An 11386-nucleotide genomic window follows, 5' to 3' on the forward strand; every position below is an offset into this window, starting at 1 on the left:
AAAGTATATCAGAAGCTTTGGCCCATGGACTAGAGTATGAGGCAGCTTTTCAAGCAACTAGAAGGCAGACACGAATAAGACAAATCAGAACTTCGGAAAGTGATCTCGAAGACCGCCTAAAGAAGCTTGCATCATTATTAGCGAGGAAACCTAAAAGACCATTGCAATGCTGGAATTGCAATGAGGAGGGGCACCTTAAACGTCAATGCCCCAAGCCTTTAAGAGATCCAAGGAACCAGGAAAACTTCAACTTCAAGCTGGCTGGGTGCTACCAAGCCCCACGTATAAAACTAAACCGGCTGCCACATCCTGGAGAGAGCTTGGTAGTACCGGGAAAAATATGCGGCCGTGAATGTGAGATGGTAGTGGATACAGGATCAAGTCATACTATCGTGAAGCCGAACATCGTAGCACACTGTAGGCTCTCAGCACCACCCAATTTAATTCTGGAGTCTGCAAATGGAAAAAGGATCCCGATTCTTGGATTGCACGAAGCTACAGTCACCATTGGCTTAACAACATTCCAACAGCCAGTACTAGTGGCAGAAATCATGGATGATGTCATATTAGGATTAGATGTTATGAATGCTCAGCAGTTTAAAATGGATGTATATAACCGGATATTGACGACGAGAAATGAAGAGATTTTTATGCACCACCTATATGAAGATAAAGTAAATACCAGAGTCGTTAAGTTATTCAAGGATGTTACTATACCAGGAAATTCAGAGGTGGTGGTTTATGCTACAACTGGAGGAAAAGAGGGAGAAACTGTTTTGATTGAGCCCATGGAAAAATGCAAACTATATGGTCAAGGAATTTTTCCAGCCAAGACGTTAACTACGCAGAAGAAATCTACTATTTTGGTTCGAATGGTAAATTTAAAAGGATATGATCAACACCTGAAACAAGGAGAGAACATTGGCGTATGCTCTGAAGTAGTGGCAGTCATGAAAAATGCTGATAGAAGTCGTTATTTAAACAGACCTTTTCCTGTGTGTTTACAAAACCTATTTGAAGAATCTTCTGCCAATTTAACCATGGACCAGTGTAGTAAATTGCGACGTCTTCTTGAAGAAAATCAAGATGTGTTTTCCTTGCACGATAAAGACCTGGGAAGAACTGATTTGGTGCAGCATCGAATTAACACTGGAGACAATACTCCGATTAAACAAGCACCTCGAAGAATTCCGATAGCTAAACAAGGAGAAGTTTCCTCAATGCTTCAAGAAATGAGGACACAAGGAGTGATAGAGCCTTCTCAGAGTCCTTGGACATCTCCAGTTGTGCTAGTGAAGAAAAAGGATGGATCCACTAGATTTTGTGTAGACTATCGGCGACTGAATGATATTACCAAGAAAGACAGTTATCCCCTACCAAGAATTGACGACACCCTGGACACGCTATCAGGTTCACAATGGTTCTCAACACTCGATCTAAAGAGTGGATACTGGCAGGTAAAGATGCACCCAGAAGATAAGGAAAAGACCGCATTCTCGACTGGAACAGGACTTTGGCAGTTTACAGTAATGCCCTTTGGACTCTGCAATGCTCCAGCTACCTTTGAGAGACTTATGGACACAGTTTTACGTGGAATGACTTGGGAATCATGTTTAGTTTATCTGGATGACGTTATCATACTGGGGAAAACATTTGAAGATCATTTGAAGAATATTCAAAAGGTATTTGTTAAGCTGCGAGAGGCCAACCTGAAGCTAAGTCCTAAAAAATGTTGCTTATTTCAAAAAGAAGTTCGATACCTTGGCCATGTAATATCAGAAAAAGGTGTCAAGACTGATCCAGATAAAGTAGAGGCGATCGAAAAATGGCCACGACCCACTGACGAACACCAGTTAAGAAGCTTTCTGGGCCTTTGTACCTATTACAGAAGATTTGTAAGAAATTTCGCTAATCTTGCAAAGCCTCTACATAAGCTCACGGAGGACAAAGTGGTATTTAGTTGGTCAACAGACTGTGAAGAAGCATTTCAACAGTTAAAGAGAGCACTATGCACATCTCCAATTTTAACATATCCGATTCCTGGACAAACTTTTATTTTGGATACCGATGCGAGTAATGTTGGAATTGGGGCCGTTCTATCACAAAAATATGAAGATGGCGAGCAAGTAATAGCTTATTTCAGTAAAACATTATCAAAACCAGAAAGAAACTATTGTGTCACTAGACGAGAGCTATTGTCAGCAGTAAAAGCTATTGAACATTTCCATAAATATTTGTATGGTCAACGATTTATCCTTAGAACCGACCATGCTTCGTTGAAATGGCTGTTTCAGTTTAAAAACCCCGAAGGACAAATAGCAAGGTGGCTTCAACGATTACAAGAGTATGACTTTACAATAGAACATAGGAAAGGCGCATATCACCAAAATGCCGATGCTTTGTCGAGAAGACCCTGTATTGAAACATGTCAACATTGTTTTAAAAAGGAATCAAAACAGCATCCAGAGATATTTACTTGTAATCGTATTGGCCTTCACAGTTCTAAAGAGTGGGATGTAGCTAGTTTAATCCAAGATCAGTGTGATGACCCAGTATTTGGTCTTATTTACGAACTGAAATCTCGAGAAATTTCAAAACCACACTACAAAAAATATATATGTAAATTTCAGTAATTTTACGTTGGCCATAATGGGACCCACGTAAAGTACCGTAAAATTACCGCATATTTATTTTGACAGTTTTAAGTAATTTGTACTGTAAACTTTTCCTTTATTGGTTCTGTAAATTTTTATGTAATATATAGCTTAAATTCATATAGTTTTTGTATATAATCAGTATTTTTCCCACTGAAATTTACCTAACTTATAATTGAAAATGATTTTTTTCCGTAATATATTGCTAAAAGCATATTCTCTTTTCTCATAATTTTACATAATATACACCTTAAAATAATTTAGTTTCTGTATACATTCAGTATTTCCTCGAATGAAATATACCTAACTTATAATTGAAAATAATCTTATTCCGTAATGTATTTCTGAAAGCACTAAAATTTTTCAGGATAAATTTTACGTAATATATATACTATTAGTTTTATTTTTAAAATATTGGTTATTGAATTTTATGTAGGTAATATTCTGTAAAAAAATACATGTATAAATTAAGTTAATAAAAATTTATTTCTTAAATCCAGTAACAACTTCACAAACCGCTATCTTTTGATATTTTTCATGTTTATAATTTGTGAATAATAATTATGAAAATAAAAATTAGAATATATACAAGAAAAATCTTTCTTATAATAATTAATAACAGCTTCAAGAATAATAAAAATTAAAGAATTTATATTCTTTTAAAGAAAGAATAATATAAAATGGTTATAAATCTTAAACTTATAATAATAATTAATGTAATTAGATATTATGGAAAAAAATTATTTAAAAAATCCTTATACATATACCTATAAGTAACAAAATTAATTCCTAATATGTAATTAAGAGTATTTTAAAAATTGTAACACAAAATTCTTATTCTTGAAAATTATTTGTTAATAAAATAATTAATACCAGTTTGAAAAGAAAAACCAAAAATTGAGAATGAATAAAGAAAGTGCTTAATAACTAAGATTAATTTTTTAATAACCAATAATTATTAATATTATAAAACTTATAAAAAAAACTCCTTAATAACAACAAAACATCCTTAACAATTGGAAATAATTTTTAGAATAATTACATTTAAAAATAAAAAAAATAAATTTTTATTAATATTTTGAGAACTCCTTATTTAATAGTTTAAAAGACTATTAACAAAAGTTGATACAACCAAATATCATTTCTACAGTTAAGAGTACTTAAATTTTTGTGTATATTTATTCTAAAAATTATGAAAAATCAACAGAAGTCAAACTCTATTCATTGTTAATAAAAAAACATAAAAAAATGAAAACAAAGTAACATTCTTAATGAATAATTTTTTTTTTAGTTATTATAAATTATGCAAGTTTATTTAACAATGAAAAAATCTTTTTTTTCGTTGCTGCTACATTCTTGGATTTTGATCCAGTGTCCGGGTGGATTTTAAATATGTAGCGTTGTATGAGTTCCAGCGTTACGTATGTTTTTGGTGGATATTTAATATTTAAATTGAAAAAGATCGCAAAAAGTACTTTGAAAGCTTCTTCCAGGGCTTCGTATCCCTCGCTACATATTTGTTGTTTTTCCAAATATATCCAAAAATGAGATATATTGTCTGAAATAAGAATACCATTAACATAAGAATTGGCATCTGAAATAAAAATATGTAAGAATGGGCATTTTTTTAAATATTAACTAAAAAAATATATTTTTTTTATATAGTAGGTATAATTTTCTTAAATATATAATCTTAATCGTTAATTTTGATTTTAAGTTAAAATATGATTTATGAAAGAATGTACTATTATTTTTTATATATAGTTAGAAAAATTGTATTATTATTATATATAGTTTCTTACCATTTTGTATATGAAGAATGACGGGTGTGATAGGCAAATCTTCTTCAACCAATTCAAATAGATTCTGGAATTTAAAAAATATGCTATATAAGGAAATATTATTTAAAGCTAAATAAAACAAACAGTTACCTTATCAAATTTAACGTAAATTTCATCCAATTTTTCCTTAAATCTTTGAGTTAATTCTTTTAAGAGTTGGAGAAAAAGATCATTAATGGGTTCTGTGTCAGGATTAGAATTTTCATTACCCTTAGTAGTTTTTTGGCAATAGCGTACTAGCTTTTCAATTTTTCCTTTACTCTGATCTAATAAGTGTATATCGCAGCTTGTTAGTTTTGAAAAGTGCCAAAAAATTGCCTTTTTAGAAAGAAGAATTGGCCAATCCTCTTGTATTTCTGTTATGGATGGTGGGGGAAGCCTGTTCAGAAACTGCCTTTGTTCGGCATAACTTTTTTCCATTACATCTACAAAATTTTCTTCTGTTATCGATGAAATTTCTTCCCGGCTTTTATATTCTTCTGATATAGCTGGTAACTGAGGAGACCAATTAGTGCAACCTGCACTTGCACTAACTTGTCTTTTTTTTGTTTTAACTGGATTTTCAGAAAGCAAATTAGTATTTTTATGCGGCCTGTTTAGATAATTGTTGCGTTCCTGTAGTTTGTGCATAAGAGAATGCGTTCCATCTCCTAACACAATTCCATCCTCGTCGATATCCCTTAGAGCCACAGGATATTTGTCAATCAATTTTTTGCTTATTATTTTGAATGCTTTGCTTGGTATATTTTTTTTTAACGACCTCATTTTATTTACAATCAGATGAACCAAGTTAGATTTTACTTGCTTAGGGCACACTCCTTTTTCCAGTAATTGCTTATGTTCCTCACTTAGAGCTTCATAAGGAATTTCAAAAGTGTGCCAATAATACTCGGTGTTACAATCAGTAACTGTTGTTATTTCTATAGAAGAATTACCCGTTGCGTCCGAGGCTGTGAGTTTCGAATAGTCGGATTCCACAGTTACGGTAGTAGCCATTGAAGATGATGTACTGCCACACTCGGACGATATTTTGAACCACTTTTCATCCTTGGCCAATAAAGTAAAAGTTTTTTCTTTAACAAAACTTAAACATTCGTTGTCTATAGGCGTTCCATCTTCTTCCAAGACCAATGATGACCCATTAATTCCGAACTTTGCGGAGGCTAAAAAAAAATTGTTAAATCATAGGTATTTAAAAAAACCTATTAATACCTCGTTTACCTTTTAAAATAAGTTCGGCATACAAATCGCCACTCTCCTCATCATCAACAACAATGAAGCTTTTTTTCTTACGATCCAGGGTCCAAATTTTAAAAAGAGATTTCATTTTCTAAAATGAAATGCATGCGGCAAATAAACTTTATAAAACTATTATTGCAATTAATAAATTCTTAACCTACCACTATATACATTTATATTATAATATATGTATATATTGATTTTATACATACTAAAAATTATATAAAACAATATATACATATCGGTATAATATATAAAAAGTCACAACCTTTTATCATAACATTTTTAGAACCTAAAAACTTTTTTGACAGAAATGTTAGACCACCTTAATTTTATGTTTATTATGAGACTTTTTAATTACAAACCAGCAATCCTGAACAAAGGGTTAAATCAATAAAGTTGTAAATGAAACCATATTTCAAAGATACTCTAATTATGAATACGCATAATGGATAGTATAATTAAGAACTTATTGGTTATTGTTAGGAAAGCTTACCAAAAACAATTAAAATTTATTATTTCTTAAATATTAACTCAATAAATCTAAAAAGCTAAGAGTTAAGTTTTACTATATGTATTTTCATAAAACTTTTAAATTAAATATTTTTTTTTAACAAATAACCCTTTTTAATGTTTTTGGCATTTTCATCCTGTACATAATATAAAGAATAATAAATTTTTGCGTATTTTTAATTTCATAGTTGTGAATGTAGTTTTAGACATAAAGCTTATTTTTTATTTTAAAAAACTACAACTCCAAAGGTGCAGATTTAAAATAAAATAAAATTTCGGATGTATCTTTAGATGTTTCAAATTCTAGCAATGGTTCAAAGCATAATAGTTTATCATATGCAATGCAAATATCATAACTTTTATTGTTTTTGTAACTTTCAACTTTTTCATACAATCCAATCCTTGAATTGTACTCAATTATAAGTTGTTTGCCAACAAAATAAATTTCTTTTAGGTTTTCAGAAATTAAAATATGCACAATTTTACAAAGGGAATAATAACAAGTATCAATGTCTTTGTAATAACAAAGACTCATGTCTCTTTTATAAGTAATTCCTCTATAATTAAGGTCTTCTGTTATATATCGAAACATACTTAGGGTATGTGCTTTGGTTAAAATAAATAAAAGTTCATCAGAAAAATTGGTTATGTCAAATGGAATAAAGTTATCGGATTTGGCGTTGTTAGTATACAGATCACAAGACAGATATGTTAAAGCTTGTAGGTATTGATGTTTAGTGCTTAACGTAAACAATGGATTTTTAAAATTTGGAGAATGTCTAATCACGTCTTTAAAATATTTATGTTTACTTTCAAACCTTAACGTCCAAAGGTGTCTCAAAGGTCCAAACATTGCAACTAATTTTGGATAATGCTGGAGAAAATGATGTTTGGGTCTAAGTTTAACGTCTGGAAAAAGCTCAACTCGTAGCTCTAAATATTCTTTAATTAAATTCCTTAAGATGGCAATTTGATTAACGGATATTTCAAAACCTAACAATATATTAAGAATTTGACGAAATATTAAAATAAGTTCATATTTTTGGCAATTGCTTAATAAACTTTCTTTTGTATATAAAATAAAGGGCAAAACATTCAAAATATACATTATTTCAGTAGCTGAACCCAATATTTTATTTGAAATTTTTATTTCAGCAACTGATGTCTTACTTTCCTTTTTAAAACGAATTGTCTTCAAAGAGTCGTTTAAAAATTTTAAAGAAACTTTTTTATCTTTTACCAAATAAGTAATAATTAACATAAGATCGTAACTTACAATTCCTTCAAGTAGATCATGAGCCAAACAAGGTGGAAGGCCAGGAGAACATACATGAAAATATGTTAACGAATTCAGAATAGAATCCTTTTTAACTCCCCTATACATTAGATTATCAGTAAGTGGCACCATACTAATATCAAAATTATAGCTCTCGATATTCCTCCAGTGAAAAATGACATTAGTGTCTGGTATCGAAAATTTATCTATATAACAATATCTACAGAAATAATTTTCTGTGTTAAAAGATTCTATAAAACCACCGATTTGATGGCTTCCAAGATTATCTCCCACTAACGACACTACTGTGCCTTTTAAATAAATATTATTAATAAGAATGCCTTCTGTTTCAAGAACTTTTAAATCATTAATTAGAACTCCTAAAACTGTATCAAAACCAAAATTTTTTAAATCTTTCTCATAAATAAGTGCGACTAACTGAATATGTTCCAATCTGGTTCTGTTCCAGGGAAAAAGATTAGCGAGAGTCATATACAGGGTGTCTCACGACGAATAGACGCGATCGATATCTCGGAAACTAATTTTTCAAAAATTTTGAAAATTTAGCAACATGGCACAGTCGATGGGGGCTACACAACTAAAATATTTTGACAGTTGTGACGTTTCCGGTTATACCGGAAGTAGGTGTCAACTTCGTTATTTTAAATGGAACACCCTGTATATTTTTACATTTTTGGCTTTTACGTGAAATTCTAAGTATATTTTATGTATAATGTCCTATACCTAAGTGTAACCGTTTTTGACATATTTTTAATTTCATGTGAAAAACTATGTTTATAAGCCCTAACATAATTACCGATTACTCCCTTTTAGTAGCCTTTATTTAATGGTTAGTTTTGGTTTTATTTTAGAGAAAGGACCACTTTAAAAGACTATTTTAATATTTGGCTAAAAAAAAGATACAGGGGGGTCAAAAACTAGCATTAAAAATTAAAATGAAAAAATCATTAAAAGTCAATTTTTCTAAATGGAAACCCTCTATTTTTATAATTTTTTCATGAAGATAATTAAAAATGAGGTTAACTTTGTATAAGGTTATCTAGTCCAAAAATTGATAGTTTCCGAAATATTGGCAGTTTAAATTTGGCTAATATTAAAAGCCTTATAGTTATAACACGGCTTAAGGATTGTTGATTAGTTGGGCATGACGGTTGTCATAGTAACCGCTAGAAGCGGCAGTAAGATAATGGATTATAACAGAAATGTACACTTTTTAATTAAATTACACTTTTACGAAGAAAACTTAAATAGCAAGTAACTTATAAATTTAATGCATATAATCCATTGTCTTACTGCCGCTTCTAGCGGTTACTATGACAACCGTCATGCCCAACTAATCAACAATCCTTAAGCCGTGTTATAACTATAAGGCTTTTAATATTAGCCAAATTTAAACTGCCAATATTTCGGAAACTATCAATTTTTGGACTAGATAACCTTATACAAAGTTAACCTCATTTTTAATTATCTTTATGAAAAAATTATAAAAATAGGGGGTTTCCATTTAGAAAAATTGACTTTTAATGATTTTTTCATTTTAATTTTTAATGCTAGTTTTTGACCCCCCTGTATCTTTTTTTTAGCCAAATATTAAAATAGTCTTTTAAAGTGGTCCTTTCTCTAAAATAAAACCAAAACTAACCATTAAATAAAGGCTACTAAAAGGGAGTAATCGGTAATTATGTTAGGGCTTATAAACATAGTTTTTCACATGAAATTAAAAATATGTCAAAAACGGTTACACTTAGGTATAGGACATATACATAAAATATACTTAGAATTTCACGTAAAAGCCAAAAATGTAAAAATATACAGGGTGTTCTATTTAAAATAACGAAGTTGACACCTACTTCCGGTATAACCGGAAACGTCACAACTGTCAAAATATTTTAGTTGTGTAGCCCCCATCGACTGTGCCATGTTGCTAAATTTTAAAAATTTTTGAAAAATTAGTTTCCGAGATATCGATCGCGTCTATTCGTCGTGAGACACCCTGTATATACCAACAACTTTGTGTTTACCACGAGATGATCCTAAAGGGTTACATAATTCAAATGCATCCTGATATAAAATAAGCTTTAAAGAAAATGTGTTTTCTTTAAAAAAATTATTACTTTGAACCACTTTTCCATCTATAATATCTTTATAAATATTGTTTTTAATATCAGAAGTTCTAAAAACTTGCTCTAGAATACTTTTATTCTTTAATAACATTTTTATAGTCTCTAATATTGGTATGTAATAGAAAAAACAATCTCGATCATTATTTTGACCCACTTTTATTTTAACAGGTTCAACAAAGTTAAATTTTGTTTTATAAAATATTTTTCTTAGATAGGAACTTCTAAGTACCCCATTTTCAGGATTGTTTGCTAAATGAAGCAAAGATTTCTTTAAATATTCAGATATATCTGGGTTAAATTTATTATCAAGTTTAAGTTTTAATTCTGTATATTGGAGATTTAATAGGTTAAGATCATTAAATAAATTGATAACAGTATTCAAAGCCTCTTCAGTTATCATAAATTTCGCCTGAAGAGTTAAAAACGTTTTAGCTAATAAATTTAGGCTTAAATTTTCGATTTCCTCTAATGACGAATTCTGGTTATTTGTAGTTTCGGTTTCCCCAATGTCGTAACCGAAATCATCTTCAAAATTCGATGTATCCGACTGCGTTAAATTTTTAACATATGAATGTGACCTATATTTCGTATAATTAGTATTATCTTTGTGTCGTCTCATAACATGGGAGTACATGTTGCCTTTATTAGAAAACAAATTTTTGCATTTGCAAATGGTCCTTAATGGACATTTTAGTTCTAATCCTTGATTTAAATGTTTACATATATGGGCAAAAATTTGTTTTTGATCGCCTTTATAGGCACATTGGGGCGCAGAACACTTAAAAATAGGACTAACCGATAATTGGTCGTTTTTGTGTATACGCGTTAAATGTTTTTTAAAGCCTTTGTAACTTAGCAGTTCTAACCTACAATTAGGAAACATACAAAAAAACATAGCACCATGCGAGTTTCGATGTAAAAATTGATGCTTATTATAAGCACAAATTGAACGTAAAGAAAAACTACAAATTTTGCAAATAAACATTGTACTTACCTTATCTTTTCACTGAAAACAGAACAAAATCGAGAGCCTCGTCAAAATGATGCCTTGTTTGCGAATAAAATAAACTGAATGCACTTTATATTCTGTTATTAATAGTTTAAACCTGTCGGTTCCCGTCTCAGTAATAAGTTATGCGATACCGTCAAAACCCTATGTCAACTGGTTGACGCACCCAGTGGCTTGACATAATTACATAATATATTCCGTAAAAAATTACGGAAATTTGTAAATAATAATTTACAATATATATAGAGTATTTTTACTTAGAAAATGATAATTACAAAGTATATTTACCATAAATTTTACTGAAATAGAAATACCAGTGAAAAATCCTTATTTTATAAATGAAAAATAACATGGCATAACAAGTTACTTATATTTAAGGAATATCTGGCTTAAAATGTATGTGAATTTACTGCTATTTTTTGTAGTGCAGAATGGAAAGACATTTCTGACAAATCTCCAGAACTTAAAGCTTATTGGTCTCAATGGAATTCATTGGTTATAAAAGATGGATTATTAAAAAGAGTCTGGGAGAGCGTAGATGGAAAAGAAAAGACATATCTGACAGTCCTTCCTCGAAAACGTATTCCGGAAGTCCTTGAAGCTGTTCATGGCGGTGTCGGCGGAGGACATTTTGGAGTTAGTAAGACCTTGGCAAAAGTGAGAGAACGGTTTTACTGGCTGAACATTCATCAAGATGTTGAACGCTGGTG

The 11386-nt window shown here is 30.5% G+C and overlaps 1 protein-coding gene across 1 annotated transcript; it reads right to left on the reverse strand.

Moving 5' to 3' along the window:
• Nucleotides 1–3657: 3657 nt before the first annotated feature.
• On the reverse strand, nucleotides 3658–10845 carry LOC126749281 (uncharacterized). Its single transcript, XM_050458976.1, has 5 exons — nucleotides 10662–10845; nucleotides 5717–5825; nucleotides 4586–5658; nucleotides 4457–4520; nucleotides 3658–4212 (listed from the first exon to the last, which is right to left on the reverse strand). Exons 2-5 carry the CDS (start codon nucleotides 5820–5822, stop codon nucleotides 3956–3958), a joined length of 1500 nt encoding a protein of 499 aa, XP_050314933.1. The 5' UTR covers nucleotides 5823–5825; nucleotides 10662–10845; the 3' UTR covers nucleotides 3658–3955.
• Nucleotides 10846–11386: the final 541 nt, after the last annotated feature.

This window comes from Anthonomus grandis, chromosome 23, assembly GCF_022605725.1.
Source record: "Anthonomus grandis grandis chromosome 23, icAntGran1.3, whole genome shotgun sequence".
Classification (NCBI taxonomy): Eukaryota; Metazoa; Arthropoda; class Insecta; order Coleoptera; family Curculionidae; genus Anthonomus; species Anthonomus grandis.